At 41.3% G+C, this 19,572-nt stretch overlaps 2 protein-coding genes across 2 annotated transcripts in view; both read right to left on the bottom strand.

Moving 5' to 3' along the window:
• Positions 1-4,227: 4,227 nt before the first annotated feature.
• Positions 4,228-14,176, bottom strand: LOC102032844 (aldo-keto reductase family 1 member B1-like). Its single transcript, XM_005425292.2, has 10 exons — positions 14,093-14,176; positions 10,741-10,908; positions 9,451-9,567; positions 8,736-8,813; positions 7,250-7,372; positions 6,939-7,045; positions 6,082-6,163; positions 5,540-5,623; positions 5,054-5,136; positions 4,228-4,267 (listed from the first exon to the last, which is right to left on the bottom strand). Exons 1-10 carry the CDS (start codon positions 14,156-14,158, stop codon positions 4,228-4,230), a joined length of 948 nt encoding a protein of 315 aa, XP_005425349.1. The 5' UTR covers positions 14,159-14,176.
• Positions 14,177-18,188: 4,012 nt separating this feature from the next.
• Positions 18,189-19,572, bottom strand: part of USP18 (ubiquitin specific peptidase 18) — an 11,965-nt gene continuing 10,581 nt past the window's right edge. The window contains exons 10-11 of the mRNA XM_005425318.3: positions 18,732-18,781; positions 18,189-18,402 (exon numbers count right to left, since the gene is read on the bottom strand). Coding sequence (XP_005425375.1) covers positions 18,324-18,402; positions 18,732-18,781 — 129 coding nt within the window. The 3' untranslated portion in view covers positions 18,189-18,323. The remainder of the gene's footprint in view (positions 18,403-18,731; positions 18,782-19,572) is intronic.

Below are 19,572 nucleotides of genomic sequence, written 5' to 3'. Positions count from 1 at the left end.
AGCTGTTCACAGCATTTGTTTTTCTATTGTGATTTGACAGATCTCTGGGTTTCTGATCAAAGCCTTTTTAAGGACAAATACAGTCTTGTAGCTCTTCCAATGAAAAGTTGGTTGTGTTTTGTTTTGTGTTCTTAATTTAAGAACTTGTAGTTCAGCTCCACCTTGTCGACCTCTTCCTAGACATTCTGGGGACTCTGCTGCAGCAGCTGAGCTGGTGTGATCCTGTAGCACACCCTGGGAAGAGGATTTCCAGCCTACAGGAAAGATTAAGAGCAGCTAACAGAAAAAAACATGTCCTTGGAACTGGTAAAAGCAGTACTTGTACAAAATCTGTTTCACTTCCAGCTGCACTCACTGCTCCAAAGGATACCAGATTAGCAGGCCTTTATTTCATGTTTAGGAGAAAATGGCTCTCTCATCACAGGACAGATCCATTTACTTGGTAGCAAGGAATGATAGTGAACTGATTTATCAGGGAAAACAGGTAGAGAAAATCAGCAATTATCTCGTTAGAGAAGGCAAGATACTATTTTTGCAAATTTTTTTGTGTGTGGTACAGGAGAATACAAGAATTATTTGGAATTGGCATCTTGTTGGTTGAAGGTAGGACAGCACAGATAGTCTGACAAGGCACAGCATGTTTGTTTCAGGTTGCAGTTGATGTTCATTTGAGAGAAAATAGCTTTACTTCTGCTATTGGAACACAAATACACAGGCCTGCCTGGCTGGAGTTGCTTTTCATATGATGCTCTCTAACTTGGTATTTGTTTCCCCCAGGGAAAAAGGAGACAGGACCTCTCCTCTTGCTCAGCTCACAGGACTGCACAAATGCTATGGAATGCACTTGTTTCAGTTTTCATTTGTGGAAACTGGGGCACAGGAAACTCCAGTATTCAAAATGGGAAGAGAAAATCCTGTCTTTGGATTTTAATCTGTATTCACTGTGTTGAAGAGGCAACTAGAAATTTGAGGTCTTTTGCTTAACTGGGGCACAGAACAGTTACCTTGGGACGAATTATTTTCATTTCAGTTGCTTAATACTCCCCTAGTATGTCACCTACAAACTCTCAGTAACTGTTTGTCATCCTTCCCTATGCCTTGTCCTTGGTTTCTTTAAAAATACAGAGCCCTGTCTTATTCTGGCAGGACCTTGTTTATTTTAGCTGTGAGGCAGCTCTTAAAACCCTTAAATAGGCCACATTGCTCTTGCCTTTTAACTTGTTAAAGTGCATGATACAGAACCACAAGTGCAAACTTCTGCCACACTCCATTTGCCCCCCAAATTCTTAAGGAAAAAAAAAAGCTGGATGCAAAATCTTTCCTAAGCTGAAACAGGCCTGATTACAAGCCAGCTGGTAGTTGCTCATAAGAACAGCTGAACTGAATCAGACTAAGTATCTACATATTGCAGCATCTTTTCTCCAGCTGTGGTCAAATAAAGTTTCTAAAGATGAGTAAATTGAGCATTGCAGCAAAGTGTTATTTAAATATTCTGACAGCAGCTTGTTCTTTTATGTTTAACAGCCACCAGTTAACTCTGTTGTTCAGTTACCTTCTGAATCTGTTAGGTTCCAAGGGAATGATGCTTCACACTCACAGTTTGAAGAATTGCCATATTTTCTTTGTTTTGGACTGATTTGCTGGTAGATTCATTTGATTCTGCTGGTTTTTACAGTGGAGGAAATAATAACTATTTCCAGTTACACTTTGCAGGTTTGATAAACATCTGGCACAGCTCCTTGTACTGCTATCAGGTCAAGGAAAATCTTAGTCTACTTAATTGCCATCTGTATAAATTACTCCTAGGCTATTCATTATCCTAATCAGTCTTCTGTAAGTCTTTTTTTAAGATTCAGAGGAAGGCAAGGAGCAGTACTGCTTGTGTAGGACTGCATGCAAAAAGTTCATGAAGTAGGTTTGTATCTGACAGTCTTTGGCTTCTCAGTTTTCTTTTGAACAATATGAGAGAGCTTGGAATTCCAATAGATGGAGAACTTGAGCAGCGATGATCAGCAAAGAGTTTTGGATTTTTACCTGTTATTCATTACCTGTGTTATCCAGTTTTCTCTCCAAAACACAGATATAACACTTTACTTTTTTCACCCAGCCCCTTTGGAACTTTTCATGAGGCTTGACTCTACCAGAATGGATGAACTCCACAATAAAAAGCTGAAGTCATGGGACAATGTGTTGTGATACAAAGACAAAATGCTAAGCTAAGGTGTTTTCATTTTACTGGGCTCAGATAATGTCACTGCTGACTAGGAATGATGTATGTGTGGGTTTGGTGCAAGAGCACTGCTGCACAGCTGATAGAAACTGAAAATTAACTTGGGATACTGTAAACCTTTCCAACAGACTCAGGGCTGTGCTTGCTGTGAGGCAGCAACTCTCTTCTAGAAAGGCACATTGTAAATAGGGCTGTGGCTCTGCTGCAAAACAGGGGCACTTTATTTCCCAGCAACTGACACCACCCAAATTCTTCTCCTTTTACCTTTACTAAAGTCTCTGCAGCTGAAAAAGATCTATTGTCTCTGAAACAAATGCACAATCTCTGGCTTCTAACTTGTTTTGAATTTTTTACTATTATATGGCTACTGTGATCATCTAGTCTGACTTCCTGCCTACCACAGTCTATAAACATCCTGTAAATAGCTTCAAGTCTGATAGCTGTGATTAAATTGGAATGTGGTTAGAAAATTCCTATGAAGTAGAGAATATTTCAAGACAGGCTGTATCCTTCAGCCTGAAGTGGGGATTTCTGCCACTGCTGTGGATTGACAAGTGACCACAGGCAGCAGAGCACCTTCCACAGAGTTCACTTTCTAATTGCTTATCCTGCAACTGGCCTTGTAAATGTAGCATGTTCAGGAGGAGAAAAAAAGAGAATGCCCATTACAGGCACCTTCCTGTCCATAGCACTGCAGTATAACTGTTCAGTATCAATTCCTGGTAGATTTTTCACACCTCTTTCTTTAGAAGAGTTGCTGTGGGAAATCCAGTTTGGTGGGAGTTTGCCCTGTTGTTTCTAGGGTGCCTGTTATTCAAACATCTTGGAAATGCCTGAAGTAGCTCAAAGATATGTCATTTCCTTTATTAACTGCAAAGAAAATCAGTTGGAAAAGGATATCCATAAAGTGTGCATCCTAGTCCTGAACCTTAATTCCACATTGTCCTTCTCTCTGCATGCAGTGCAGAGCCACATTGTTCTTATCCTGATCTGCAAGAGCCTAAATCAAGTTTTGAGTCAATTGTTAAAGAGCAAGTATTGATTAACAGACACCTCATTAAAACACCAGCATGGGCTGCAGCAGCACTGACTTTTAATTTTTTTTTAACCAGAGACAAAAGCATCCAGAGACATCCTTTGAGTCAAAACACAAGCAAGCAGGACCTAGGGAACAGTACAGGAGAGCGAAAATCTGCTGTTGGCTTCTGTGACGCTGCCCAGCTTTTCTGCTTGCTAAATATGACAGCTGCCAAACAAAATAATTCCCGTGTGTCTCCTTTATCAGACTTTGGATTTTCTAGGAGATTTTCAGTCTCAACTGCAGCCATTCTACTAATAAAGGCAGTATTTATATACTCTTGCAGATACTATAAACCAAACATACAAATCTCCTAGTAGTTTATTAGTTTTTAGCAGTTCATAAATAGGAAACCTCATTAAGAGCTCCTGAATCATAATTCAGCAGTGTCCTCTAAAGAGCTTTCAGTCTGTTACACTGAAATTACTGAACTCAGCATCTCAAGCAGCATGTCATGTCATTGAGGTCTTCTGATGTTAAATGGATTGTCTTGTACTGATAATTAAAAGATATAGATGTATTGACCTTTTGTCCAAAAGTATAACTAATCAGAGAATTCAGATTTTCTCTGAACGTAGTCAGGATTTATAATTATGACAAAGAATGCTTTTCCCTAATCCCAATCTATGGCTTTATTAAACTTCATTATCATTACTTAATTAATAGAGAATATATATTTTGCTGCAACTGAAAATTGTGTTACAAGAGTAGATAAAGGACTGATACAACTGGTTGATACAAAGGAAGCAAATGCATCCTCCCCACAGATGACTCTTCAGAATATCTGTGAGTTACCTTCTCCCATTTTTTAATACATATTCCCCTTCTATCCATGAATTAATCCACAAAATATTGCAAATTGCTTGAAATAACAATAAATGGTCTGGATCCTCCAGAGGATCTGAAGCTGATGTCTATGTCAGTCTTCTAAAAAAGGATAGTCCTTGTGATTTTTGCATCTAGAAAAGGAGACCATAATTAAAACATTTTAAGGATATAGTTCAGAGAAAAGGGTCTTTTTCCCTGGTAGAAGAACTGAAACTGAACTACATTAAAAACACATGTCTGCTTAGTGTATCCAGGGCAGGGAAAGTGAAGTCTCTGTGTCATTTGCATGTATCAGTGACCTTCTCAAAGGATAATGTATCTTATGCTCAGCTGAAATTGCCAAAATTCCCTGAGATATTAAACCTTTCTCTTGGAAACTCCCAAGCCCCCAGGGTGCTGCTAGACAAGTGGGTAACCTGGGAAAACGGAATAAAATGCAGTTCTTGGTGAGTCTGTAACCATTCTGTTATCTAGATAACATTGGCAGGAGTACATAGGCACAGCTCTTCCCTTCAAAAAAAGCCCTACAACTCTCATTCTTAAAATGGAGTTTATTTACTCTGACTGTCCCTTATGTAAAGGAGCCAAAGAAAACGGAGCAGGGAAATGGCTGCTTATTTATTTTTGGAATTTCCAGCTGATTTTGATTTTCAGACAGCAGTTTGGTATGCATCCAGTACAGGACATCTTAGGAACATTGTGCCTGCAGAAATCCCAGTGTTCCCAACCTGGACAGGATGGGCTCTGATAAACCCAAGGGTGAGATTCCAGCAGATGTGACCAGGTGTTGGCTGAGGCTCCCTCTTTTTTTATTTTTAAGGGGCTATGAGATAGTGTCTGTTAAGAGGATATCTAAGAGATAATCTAAGCTATCCAGTGGAAATCCAGCCCTGCAGGGAGGAGGAGGAGGTACTCACTGGGTTAAGGCACAGATGCGATAGCGCTTCTTGAAGCCAAGGAGGGTCTCCATCTCCTCTGCACTCAGCTCAAAGTCAAACACCTGCATGAAGGTCCCAGACAGCTGGGTTAATTCAGTTTGCAATGAGACAAGGAAGTTTATGTGCAGAAAGAACAGCAAAAGCAGGCTGAAGCACTGGGAGGTGTGCAGGGGACAGCCATGCAGGGAGAGCAGTAAATAAATGTGTAAGGTTACAGTGCTGGTGGGCTCTGCCTGCAGCACAATTGAACCACAAGGTGGAAGAGTTTGGCTCTTTCCTGATGTGTTCTAACTCCTTACTTTCAAAGTGACTTTTTACATTCATAAAGAAGTAATAACCTATGTGGGATCTGACAAAGGTTTTGGCAGTTCTAAGTTTGAGGGGTGTGATTTGTACCATTGGCAGAGTGGGGTTTTTTCCTGTGTAGTTTAACACCATTAATGACTCTGTGAGGTGCCCTCTTACCTTAAAATTTTCTTCAATACGCTGTGGAGTGACAGATTTGGGAATCACACTCACATTTCTTTGGATTTGGAGCCGGATAAGCACCTGCAGGAGCACAAAAGGAATTTCTGTCTTCTGAAAGCTGAAAACCAAAGGTGTCTGCATGGTCACACAGAGCAGCTCTACTGGTAACCAGAGAGGGCTCACAGAGGAGAAGCACTACCTAGACTGTTCCTAATTACTACATGAGCTCATTAAATCCTTATCCATCTGTGGAGCTGAGATGACAGCAAGGAAGTGCATTGAGCAAGAGCTCAGGATTGGCAGGGATGCTGTGTGGAGAGGCAGCCAGTGTGCCAGTAAAGCCCAAAGCCACTGGTAATCTTCTGTCCATCACTAAAATTAAGGTAGAGAGACTTTTTCTAAAGCATTAAACTGTGTACAGGACACAGCTGGAACTCCATATTATTATTATTATTCCATAATACCTCTGTAAGTAATTACTTTAGCACAAGTGGGAAGAATACATGTCAGCAGGGAAAACAACTCTGACCAGTATTAACCTGAGCTGGGGTTTTGTTGTGCTTGAGTGCAATTTCCTTAATTTGAGGATCATCAAGAAGGGAAATATGATCAGGCTTGGACCTGTAAAAATTGAAAAAAAAAACAGGCTTCAGTAGTTGAATAACCTACTGTCTTCTCCCTCAAGCCTTGTATCATAAGAATATTGTTTAAATGATTAAAAAGCATAATCTTGCACACTTTAATTTAACATCTTGTTACTTCAGTTGCTGCCTTCATTCTTCCCTTTTATAACAAGTGAGCACATGAGAAGAGGCCTGTAGTTTCTAGTAAAAACAGGTCACTATAACACATTTATGTCCAGCCTGAGATCAGGCTGGGAATTTCTTTGATCCAGATCCCAAGAATTTCATCTTGTCCTTTACAAGCACAGCTGCTCTGGCAAAAGCCCTGCCCCAGGTCAGAGAAAGCCATGAGGATGGGAGTAAAAGCAAAATTTCTGCAACTTCCCCATTTACAAACTTAATCCCTTTGTCTCAGCAGGACTGCAAAGTTGCTGTTTTCATAAGCATCTGCTGCTTTGGTTTTTTGTTTGGTTTGTTGTGGGTGGGTTTTTTTTAGTTCAGAAATTCTCCTACATGTTTAATAAGCTCACCAAAGCTCAGTTAAGAATTCTCTTCTCTGCTTTCATCAACCAATTGATCATTTTTCTTCAAAATATGAAACTAGTGGGCTGAGTATCACAATAAGTGTGAGATTTCTGTAGGTGTGATTTTTAATTAATTAGTGAGTCTTTTTCTAATTACAGTAGTTTTTCTCTGAGGTTTCATCCTAAGACTGGTTTACTGCATTGACTCCAATCTACATCTAACAAAGAAATCTCACAAAACATTCTTACCCTGGCCAGTTGGGTGCTCCAAGGGGACAATATGCAGTGACAGAGATCCCTTTGGATTGGCAAAACTTGATCAGCTCTTCCTGAGGAAGATAGGGGTGGCTCTCAATCTCAAAAAAAAAAAAAAAATTAGTTTTCACCTCTCAAAAGCAGAAGGTACTTCAAGGTTTAGTATCATTGTGCCACATCAGCTTTCAAAAGGTGGTTCTTTTTGCAGGTGTGGGGTTTTTAAGGGACTTTTAAGAGATGTTCCATCCAGTGCAACAGCCCAGAGAGGTGTGATGTCAGTGCTGAGGAGCTGCAGGACAATTTACCTGATTGTTTGCAGGTTTGTGTCTTAATCCTGGTTTGCCCAGGAGCTGATTGATCTGTTTTTGGTTGAAGTTGGAGACTCCAATAGCCTTCACCATTCCCACATCCACGAGCTCTTCCATAGCCTAGAAACACCACAGAACCACACTTCCTATTAAGGTCTTTCATTTTTTATATGGAAAAAAAAAGGCCTACACAAAAACTTGAGTGGTAAAAATCTTCCTATGCTGTGCTGTGAGAACAGTACCTGAACAGTGGGGCTCTGGTCAGATTCAGATTTCACATTTTGTGTCACCACACAGATAAATAACAGCAATATTCACACAACTCCTGAACTATTATTATTTCAGTAAAATATGACTATTTTGAAATACTGTCCCCAGGCAGACCTTCAGACAGATGAAAGAGATTCTTCTAGAGTAATTCCTCAGCTAACCAAATAACCACCCCATAATAAAAAGCACCTTCTTTGGGACAGAGCAGCTCAACAAGGAGCTGTCACGAGACATCTGGAACAGGATGGATACTGGGGATCAACACTGATTAATTTCCCAAGAGAGATGTACCATTTAGCAGTTGGATTATAGGATAAGCAGCACTGTGTTCCCCCTCCATCACTTATTTTCTTTCACACTCATGAGCAATAAAACAGCCAGACAGCCCTAATTAGATTGTCACATCCAGCAGAAAAGAAATGGGAAAATAATCCGCTAGCAGCCTTTAGAGCAGAAGATACACTTGTTCCAAAGCAGAAATAATTTTCATTTGAATTTGCTGCCATAAGCAGCAGCCTGAAATTTTCACTTTTTTCCCTCAAATGAACAACAAAAATGTGCCTTATTCTTCACCTGACAGAAGGCAAAAAGCAGCAGTGAATTCTTCTGCTTCAGATGAGTTTCCTACCTGCTTTTGGCCTGGCTGTGCTGAGCACATGGGAGTGGAAGGGAAAGGAAGCCCAAGGTCTCAGCCAAGCAGGAATTTGAATTCACACCCAAGCCTGGCCTCCCAGGCAGCCTGTGCTGCACACAGAGCTTAGCAAAGGATTTTGGCCAAGTCCCACTCCTTCCAGAGACAGAAATTTGGGTGCTGTGGTACATTGGCACAGGCATGTTGGCTTTGCTGGAGTCTGGACAGCTCAGGTGCCACAAGAGAGAAGCATGGCTACAACTAAAGCCCCCAAAAATTGTCCAGAGTGGGGTAGGGGTGAGAGAGACAGCCTTTGTTAGCTCAAGCCACTGCAGGGTACACACACAGTCAAAGATTTCCTCTTGTCATGCCAACCCAGCCAGTTTAGTAAGCAGTAGATATAAAAATACCTAAATTTTGGCACTGTGACACAAAAAGGAGCCCAAGGACGCAGAGAAATCAGCAATCTCAAATACTTTATGTTAGAAATTCTCTCAGAACAATTCCCACAGTGGAAAGCTTAGAGTTTTCAGGCTGTTATTTCAAACTAACAAGATATTTTTGGCCTGTAAATGAATGTACCTCCCACGTATCCAGAAAATCTGTATTGCTGGGAATGATCATGCCGTTTCCATCTGCAGGAAATAGCTCCTCTCCTGCCTAGTAGCACAAAAGGAAAAGCAACATGAAGGTCAGCTGAATTATAAGTACTTCAAGAAATCATTTAGAAATTTGGGCAAGCAAGTGGAGCTGGAGGCACTGAGCTGGATATCCTGAATTATGTTTGTGGTGGGGTGAGACATGGCTGAAAGGACTAGCCTGTATCAACAGAGAAATCTTCAGGAAAATCTGTCTCTTGAGACTCTTCTGCAGGCACTTCTGTGTGTCTCAGGCTGGGAGAAGACCAGAGAGGTGACACAGTGGGGAAACCAGGATTTATTTAACCTGGGGGTAGAGAAAGAAGAGAAAAATCTCTTTTGAACTAAGTAGTTCACATGTTTGATTCTTGATAAGGAAATGGCAGCCAAACACCATAAGAGGAATGTGATCTGGATGGTAATTTGATCCGTGAAAAGTTGAAAATGCTGTGCAGGGAAAAATAAGGTGGTTTTTGTGCTACAAGACTGACTAGTTTAAGCAGCGTGACCTTTCCTTTCCTCCTGGGCTCTCCCTGCAGAGGTTTATCATTATGTCCTAATGAGATTTACCAACACTCCTCATTGGAGAGGATGTGTGGTCCCAAAGGCAAAAGGGCAGAGCCCTGACAGATGGATCCCAGGACTTAAAGGTGCAATACCTTGAATCCCATGGGGCAGTGCATCAGGTAGAGATCCAGATAATCCAGCTGGAGGGCAGCGAGTGTTTTCTGGCACGCCTCCTTCACCAGGGATCTCTCGTGGAAGGTGGACCACAGCTGTGGGGAAACACAAAGCCTGGGAGCTGCTCTGCTGCCCTCACAGTGGCAGAGCATGCCTGGCAGGGAAACACAGGGCACAGAGGCAGCTCAGGGTGTGGCACATCTTATCACCTTGAGGAATTGCCTCTTGAGGCACCTCAATTTATTTGTGGTGCTGTTAAGTAACTAAAATGAGAATGGGATACTCTGAAATTCCATCAATTATTGCAACAATTAAAACAAAGAAAATAAGTGAACCTGGTGAAAATCGACTCACCAGCTTCCAGCAGATAGAAGTTACTTTATTTTTCCTACCATTGTTGTTGGGGGGAAAAAACAAAACAAAGCATAACATACAGGAGTTGACAGGCTGAGGCCGGCAGCACAGCAGGAGTGACCACAAAAACAATAGCCCTGCTTCCTATCCCAGAGGCCACCAGGAGCACGGCCTCAGTTCCTGTCTCCATGGCTGACAATGGACATGGACAACAAAAAAACCCCTCTCAAACCCAGCCTTTTGTTTCTCAGGGGGTGACCTGTTCCTTCCCCTCACCATCCACTGACTGCTTTGCCCTGACAGAGAGGAGGTAATTCCCAGCTTCATCCCTGACGAGGTCCCTGGTGTTGGGATGACCCTGAGGTGTTAGAAAGTCTCTTTTTCCCAGCCCTGAGACTGAAAAAGAAGACAGGATTCCTTGGCTGTCATTCTCAAGGTTGTTTCTTTTCTCTTATCTACTTCATTCCTTTCTCTGACCTGCTGAGATCTGTCCAGCAGGTTGGGTTGTGGCACACTGACCGCCTTGGGGTGGTGTTTGCTTTTTATACTAAAAACTACGTGCACTTTATTTACAATAATTTTGCAATACCTATCACCTATGTTATACAGTCTGTCTCTGCTCTAAACCAATCCAAAAGTGCCACCATCACAGCAGAAGATGGAGGACAAGAAGAAGAACGAGAGAGATTGGACATGCCCAGATTCCTCCATCTTGCCTCCTGAACCCCCATTCTAAAACCCCAAAATTCTACTTTTTCACCCTGTGACGAGCCCCCTGCCAGGGTCTGGAGTCCTCTAGTGCAGCCAGAGGAATGTCCTGGGTTCTGACACATCCCATGGCACTTTCCATGTCAGGATTTTGTCTCTCCTCCCTAGAGCTTGGCCCCATGTGAGAGCCACCTCCAAGGACGCACCTTGCTGACCACAAAGAGCTCCTCTCTCCTCACCACGCCCTGCTCCATTTTCTGCCGCAGCGCGTCCCCGATCTCGCTCTCGTTCTGGTACATGTGGGCACAGTCCACGTGCCGGTACCCCACGTCGATGGCAAACTTCACTGCATCCCTGGCTGCCCCCTGCAGAGACTGAAACCAGAAGAGAAGCCAGTGATGTGCTAAATAGCAGATTAAGAGCTTTGCTGTTCTGAAAATCTGGCAATTGTAAGCCCTCAGAATAACAAGATATTCCAGCTGTAGGTTTTTTGTTTGTTTGGGGTTTTTGGGGTTTTTTTTTTGTTGTTTTTTTTTTTTTAAATTTTATTTTTTTATTTTTGTTTAGGTCATTTGAGATGATAGTGTCTGTCTAGATTTAGGTATTCATTATTATTATTTATAGTTTCTGTTTAGATTTAGGTGTTTGTTGTTTTTATTTATGTTATAGTCTCACCATAGTGAGTTCTGCAGTCTTTTATTAGCAAGGCACAAAATGGCTAGCTACCTCTTGTTACAGGGTCTTTAAAGACTAAACTATCCAATTAAGAAATGATACCTAAATTCTTTTCTTTTTTAACCTAATGACTGATTCCTCGAAGTCCACACTGTGGAGTTTTCTGTTCAATTACAAAATATCACCCAAACTTATGAGGAAGAAGGAAGAAGAAGGTAAAGAAGAACAACCTGCTTCTGCCCTAAAACTTCCATCTTGCTTCATATTTATTACTATATTCTAAAACTCCAAACTCTGAGTTTTCCGCCCTGTGATATTAGACGCTTCAAACCAACTACACACCCATAATCCCAGTGCTATCAATCAATTTTGGAAGCTTCTCCACGGCCTCAGGTCAAATGTAGTGTTCTCTTCCAAGTCTGTGCCTTTCAGCACAGAAAGTTCAAAATCCTCAGCATTTAGGGTTCCAACACCAGCCTGGATCTGGCTTTCATTAGTTTTGTGAGATAAATGGCAAAGGAAGTCACTGATGAGGTGCCTGAGCTGATCCACCCTTTTCTAAGTATTGGAAGTTCACCTTTGGGACACGAGGCTATCTTGGAATAAGTTCTAATTTCCCCAGAAATTAAAAGCAACTTCAGTGTGACATACTGGTGACATAAGGAAACCAATCACCTCTGGAATGCACGCTGGCCCTGCACAAAAACAATCCAGCTCTTGTTGACACAGGACAGGGAGGTGAGGGGACTCAAAACACTACAGACAGTGCCACCTCCTGGGTAAAGCACGCACTTGGTACTTGATAGCAAAATAAACCACTTCAAATTCTTGGCTTGGAGACACCAAGGAGCTGTTTGATGACTCAATCCAGAAAATGGCACTCCAAACAGAAACAAGATTCAAAGCCATGACCACCTCCTGTGGTTATTAATTGTTGAAGTGTTGTGAGTGTCTCTAGGATGAGGTGAGAGATGAATCTGACTTCATATTTTTTTAGAAGGCTGATTTATTATTATATTATGTTATGTCATATTATGTTACATTGTGTTATATTATATTACATTGTGTTATATTATATCATATTATATTGTGTTATATTATATTATATTATATTATATTCTAAAACTATACTAAAGAAAGAGAAAGGTTAGACAAGAATGACATTGGAAGGTTAGACAAGAATGATAATAAAAACTCATTACAGACTCAGAGAGTCCAACACAGCTGGCTGTCATTTGGCCATTAATTAAAAACAATTCGCATGCTGGGTAAACAATTTTTTAAATTACATTTTAGAGGAGTAAAACATAGAGAAGCTGAAGCTTCTCAGCTTCCCAGAAGAAGAAATCTTAGCAAAGGGATTTTTCCAAAAATAAGACAGTAACAACCTCCTACTTTTTTCTTTTTTTTTTAAATTATATCACTACTCCAAGTTTTTCCAGTCAAAGGGTGTTTAGTTGGTTCTCCTAAATTAACAACAACAACATAGAAAACACACTAATTTTTTTCAGCACACAACTAAAGAGCTAGTTGAAAGTTTTACAGGATTTCTTTTTTTGCAGTCCCTTTCCCCATCCATCCCTCCCTGGATGTGAGCAAAGGCAACAACCTGCCCTTGAGTTTACATAAAGCTCTGTCGTGTGAGATGTTTTCCAGAGAAAATAATCCATTGTCTCATTTGCCCAGGTGCTCACTGAGCTCGGATTCGAGTCAGAGCTGCCGGGTAAAGGGGAGGCTGCTGTGGGAACCTTGAAATCAAAGAGCTTTAATGAAATTATCACCATGGGCTTGGGCCTTGTTTTCATTGCATAACAGAAGACATTGTTTTGTGGTGGCAGGGATCATGTGCCCAAAATTCTCCTAACCAGTTTCTATTGGCAGCTTAACAAGTTCCTTCAGAGAGCTCTCCCATCACAGCATCGGGCCCTAAGAGGCTCCCCCAAGGCACACTTTGGTTTTTAAAGCCTGCTTGAACTACTTTAGGCTTCTTAGTGCCCTTTGTCATCAGAAAAATAAAGACTGAAAGGGCTAAACAAACTCACACCTGTTTGTGCACATAAAGTTAAATGCTGATTAGATCAAATGGCCCAAAAATATGGCAAGAATTTAAGATATTTTTATGGCGACCAGAAAAGTGTTTCGTAGAGCTGGGAAGTTGTGATTTGAATATTTTGTTTCCAGTCTCAGATTGAGGGGTAAGTTTACTTTTTTTAAATCTTTTTATCTTTCTTAAGACTAGTTTCTTAAAATTTTCAGCTCATTTCCAGACTCCATTTATAATTCAGTATATTCTTTAACCTGCTCTCTCTTACCAAAAGTCCATTAGGTAACATTTGCAGGTAAAGAACCACCCAAACTATATTCCTGCAAAGTGCTGCACACTCATCTGCTGCCAATAAAAATAAGTTACCCTCAAGTCTCTAAGGGATTACTGTGAGTTCCCATTTCCAAATTTACTTATTGCCCCTTCAGTTCCTATATCTACACACACTCATCACAGATGACACCTGCATGATGTGCTGAGTTATTAATACCAGTGTCAAAAGGAAAAAAAAACAAAAAACCAAACCAAAATAAAAGAAAACCAAAAAGCCACACAAAAAAAAAATACAAAGAAAAATTAGCTGGGCAGAAGCTTTTACTTTTGCAGCATGCAATTTTTTTTACCATAGCTAAGAAAAAACCTGGTACCTACTTGACTAGCTCCACTCACTCCTAAGATTTCCTGAAGGCTGGGGATAAATCCCTGCGTTACCTGAGATATTTCAAAAGGAAATATTGCACACAAGATTTGCTGCATTCCCCCTACCCAAAGAGGAGATTGCTGAAAAAATCTGCTGTGATTCTCCCCAGCAACCAGTGGTCCCCAGCTGCAGCAGGTACCTGCCAGGTCCCCAGTCCCAGGATGGGCATCCTCCCACCAGCGGGCAGCTCCAGGTCAGTGGCCATGTGCAGTCAGGCAGGGACGGGCTGCGGGCTCTTGCAAAACCTTTTAAACCAGCTTTGCCCCTCCCTCCTGCCTGCTGACTGGCTGCAGACAGGGAAAGTATGGGCAGAAGTGCTATCATAAGAGGAGGCAGGGATTTTGGTTTGTCTGACCCTTTGAAGAACTTGAAAACTGGTTGCAGGCTCCTCGAGAATTTATTGAGTGAGCTCGTCATGGCAATTTTGGCAATTTTGCATTGGTGGACGTTGCAGGTTTTTGTAAACTTCACAGTCTCTGCTTTTCTGCAAGAAAAGTGGTATCTGGGGAGTTGGCACATGCCCCAAAACCATTTCTCATCTCACCTGTCCTGAACACATCACCAGAAGATGCCAGATAGCTGCTTTTTGCAGGAGGAAGCATTCACCTGTCCACAGGAGCAATAATTTTTTTAAAATTCCCAATATAGCTTCATCCCCACTGCACCAGGCACCCATGTTTTATAGTTTTCTATATTTCTTCTATTATTTTTATTTATTTTTTATATATATATATATTTGATTTCAAGGCCCCCCATAGCTTTTGGTCTCAGCTGCTGTATGATGAGTGGTCACTCCATTCAGAACCCTTTTAATTTTATTTCTGAGCTCAAAAAGATCAGGTCTGTTGGCCTGAATTCTGCAATGAAAGCAGGGTCTAACCAGCAATTGTAGTGCCCAGAGCTGCTAGGTAGAGATTTCATTCCCCTACATGGATTTTCTCCTTATTTGTGAGAAAAGGGGATTATGTAGAGGGGAGATCTGTGATGACCATGACTCTCTGAATCATTGTTTCCCTGTCCTTCAGTGATTTTGTAAATTACATATTGACATTTTAGAAGTTAATACCTTTGTGAGATATTTATTAGATGTATTTATTTTTTTGTGCATTTCTTGAAGGTGAGGAATATCTGAATCTGAGGAAGAGCCTGTCAGGGATGGAGCAGAGGATGTGTAATTTGCTACTGCACGGTAATCCTAAACCAAACAAAAAATGGAAATGAGGATTTACCAGGACCTGCAATAATCTCTCCAAACACATCCTCTTGGCTTTATCTGGCTTTTCAAAACCCTTGCCATTGGTGCTGGGCTTCATTTGCACAGTGACTCAAACACAGGGCAAATAACCCCAGCTCCTTTGCAGCAGTTTTTTGGTAGAAAAGTGTTTCTGGCAGAAATGCCAGGAGCTGTTTTGTGTCAGTAGCCCTGGGCAGAGGTTCCCACCTCTCTGCTGTTCAGCAGCACACCAGCACTGAGCCCCAGGCACTGGGCTGAAATGAAAATAACTCCTTGGGCAGTTCATGCAGCACAAGGCTGGGCTTTGCTGTGGACACGGGGGCAGCCAAGGTGGCTTTTTGCAGAAGCAGCTCAGCTTGGGAGTTTTTAAACTGGAGTTTTTGCACTGCAGTTCACTCACCCTCTCACTCTCCCATCTCCATGTGGAAGCAATTAAAGCTTTCATGTGACAGCAAACCTGAAAACAAACTCACAGTGCCTCCAGCACAAGGGTGAAGTGTCCAGATTTAGCTGTGTCCTGAGTTATAAGATATGGTTTGGGGGTATTCTGTTGTTTTGGGGGGGTTTTTTGGTGGGTTTTTTTTTGTTTTGTTTTGTTTCTTTTTTTTTTAAGGTAAAAAAGAAGGCATTTAATTTTTAACTCTAACATTTATAGATTTCCAAAAGTGACAGTGGGTTGGGGAGGATGACAGTGCCACCTCTCCAATGACACGGGACAAACTAACAGTCTGTCAGATTTCTCTTCCTCTACAAAAGAATGCAAAACAGTAAGTTATTTACATAAAGGGTGTGAGAAAGTTTGTTACAAGAATGTAAACATCAGAAGGCTTAGAAAAACTTAAAAGAACAGGGTGACAGTGTTCTATTTGCCATCTGTCAGCAGTGGGGCAGTTATCTTCTGTTCATTGGGCAGTTTTCTTTATCTCTCCCACAACCAATCCTCCCTCCAGGAGATCTCTTCTGTTCATGGGCCATTAATTATTAATTATCTTCTGTCCATGGCCAGTGAGTGTCCCTGCATGGCTGATCAAATTCCAGCATCCCATGGGGAGATGCTCCGCCCAGGGGAGGAGCCAAGCATTCCTACCTGGATACAATCTGAGGTTTGGGACACCACAGCAGCCTTTGCCCCCTGCATTCCCAGAGGAGCAGCTTTTTTCTCCCCTGCATTGCCAGAGGGGGACCAGGCCCATCTGCAGCACTATTGCATTTGTATTTTTAATTTTCCTGGTAAAGAACTGTTATTCCTATCCCCATATCTTTGCCTGAGAGCCTCTTAGTTTCAAAAATTACAATAATTCAGAGGGAAGGGGTTTACATTTTCCATTTCAAGGAAGGCTCCTGCCCTCCTTAACAAACACCTGTCTTTTCAAACCCAGACACACCATGGCTCGTGGAGATAAATATTAGCAGCAGCTCTACCCTGAATACTCAACCTGCATTCAGTGTTTAGGAAGAAGAGATCAAGAATAAACCATAAGACTGATTTTAAGGGATGTATCCCATAATATTTTATTAAAAAAAAAAAAACCACTGATTACTTTTCATTGGAATTAAATGGGGTTTTTTTCACAGATTGAAAAGATTCTTAAATGTATCTCTGCAATTGTTTCCTTGATGAGTGACATCCCTGGAAGGTTATGATGCATTAAGGCATTTTTCATAAGCCTAAGTTTTTTAATTTCAAGTTATAAATAATTAGAAATGTCAGTCTCTAATCCCATTAAGTTCTCAGTTCAGCTAAGAAAAATGCAGCTTTTTTTATCTCCTTCACAGAGGCAAAGTGCTGGAAAAGCAAACAGAAACTTTTTCTTACTCACCCATTGCAAGATGCTTTAGAAAGGGTGCAATGCATTCCTGAAGGTGAACAGGCTGAAAATTCCTCATCCTGATGGCAAATAATACACTGGGATTTTTTTCCCACAGAACAAATAACACAAATACAGAGCTGAACAGATTAATGGACCTTGCTAATGCAGTGAAATAAATAACTGCTAAACCGTGAAAGAGTAATTTCACAGCTATTCTCTAAGGTTTTTCAGTTTGCCTTCAGAAAATGGACATGATTTGTGAACGTCACAAAAATTAGATTATACATAGATGGCAATATATCTATATTAGTTTTATAGTTTAATATAATTTATATAATTTTAAAATTATTTCATAATTGCTGAATCTCACAAAAACACCACCTTTGTAAAGATACAGTCATAGGGGGTATTAGGGTGAAGGTACTTCCAGATCCCAAACTGCTGGGATCCTCAATCCAAGAGGATCAGCAAGAGTGTTTTAAAAGCCACACAACCAAAAATCCCAAAAATTCAAGCTCATCAAGGCATCTCACTTTCCTCATCACCATGTATGGCCTGTATTGTGCAAAATCACTAACCATCTTCAGAATCTCTGCTGCTCTGAATATTTCCCTCTACAGGAAAGAAAATGCATCTAAAAGCCTGATAAGCCTGTTGAAATAATAATCACCTGCACAAATTTAAACAAACTCATCTTGGGAATCAGAACTGCTCCAATAGCTCCTGATTTAAAACAGTTCTTGACACATCTCAGCCCCTGCAGTGATTCATTTTCAGGGAGGTTTTCAGGAGTGTGTGCCACAAGGGTTCTGATCCTTCCCCCAGTTGTTTCTGGGGTGATTTTTGGGGTCTCCTGCCCAGCTTGGCAGCCTCTAACGTGGTGCTAAAAGGACAAAGTAAATCTCAAGCTCTTGCTGGCTCTGTATGGCTCCCAGAGCTCTCCAGACATAGCACACACCTCCCTGGAGCATCACAGAGGCTTTCAGGCCAAACACTTCCCCTGGAATGGGATCCAGGCATCAGCACTAAGGAAAATAATCAGGCAGCAGAGACAAAGGACTAACTTCACCATCTTTTAAAGAGGAAATGAACATGTATAGTCACATAAATATAAAATTAAAAAAAAAACACAAAAGAAAAGTTCTCTAGTTGCAACAGTTCCTGGATCCTTTCTCATCCTTTCCCTAGCTGAGTGTCTACTGCACTTTTTTCTCAAAATGTGAAGCCTGAGGTGCAGGCTGAGTGCAGAATGTCTTTCCTGTGAAACATTTGTGCATGTCCTCAGTGGCACAGAGGTGCTGAGCTCCAGGGACAGTGCAGAGCTGTCAGAGACACTCTGATACTCCTGGCTGGGGCTGCTGAGGGTGCTTCTTCATGTAAAACAAGAGATAGGCTGTTTCTCTCCTGTGGAGGCAAAGAGAAAGCACATCACAAGGTATGCTTGAAGCTCTAGGTAACCCAGAATTGCTCCTGCTCATCTTCCTGAGCTTTAGGTCAACTAAGCTGGTCCTCAAAAATGTTCTGGTTTATAGGAGAGATTATCTCCCTCCTGTAAGCTCATTTTCTTACAATGCATCAAAACCAAAAGTGTGGAGAAATCCTGACTGCACATCTCCTGCATCCCCACTACACCTCAGGCAATGTTCCTAAACCAGTTTGTCTCCCCTCTCTTTGCTACCCTCATTCCAATGTCTAGAGCAGCATTAGGAAAAATCAGGGATACATTTGCATACCAGTAGAGGTTGGAACGTCCATAGGTGCACTTAACATCATCCCATGACACCTAGAGAAGAAAAACACACAGGAGGAGGCTGGTAAAAACTCTTAGGAGATGGAAAAATTCTGATACCATCCCAGGAATTCTCATAGGAGTGGGGTAAGTGGCACTTCCAGGAACTAAACACTTTTCAATAAATTGGTTTATTACTTCTACTCTTGGAGGGAAAAAGTTCTTAATGTACACTGTCACCACATTTCTCTTCACAGAGAAATGCAAGGCACAATTCTTCCCAATAATGTGAAACCCAGAAATATTCTCTGAACCTCAGAGAAAAGAAAAACAATTCTCATCATTTGCTGTGCCTGTGTTGTGCCAAAGTAGAATGCAATATGGAGATTGTTTACCCAGAGTGATGGTGTTTTGTTTCCTTGGCCTGTCAGGTCCAGGTGTGTGTGAGTCAGGACTGTGGGCTGACAGTCATGAGATTCAGGCAGTTGTGTGCAGAGTTGAGTGCTTGGCAGATTCAGCTTAGATGTAATGTAATAGAGTGTAATATAATACAGACTAACATAGTATAATCAAGTAATTCATTAGCCTTCTGATAAGATGGAATCAGATGCATCATCCTCTCCCCCTCCTCGGGGGCGAAAATATCATCAATAGCATACATTAAACAGATGTAGGGTGCATCAAGTGGGATATTCAGCAAATATCCTGAATATTCTGCAATAGTCAGAATGTTTCTGCATCCTCCAATGCACAAAACTATCAGTGTCATTCTCGCCTGATTGGTGGGAGGAATGATGACCAGGACTCCATGATATCAGAGGGCTAATTAATTATTATATATTATA

This window comes from Geospiza fortis, unplaced genomic scaffold (assembly GCF_000277835.1).
Source record: "Geospiza fortis unplaced genomic scaffold, GeoFor_1.0 scaffold13, whole genome shotgun sequence".
NCBI classification, from domain to species: Eukaryota; Metazoa; Chordata; class Aves; order Passeriformes; family Thraupidae; genus Geospiza; species Geospiza fortis.
Note: the sequence above shows the minus strand (reverse complement) of the source record. Positions and strands in the feature narration are given on the sequence as shown.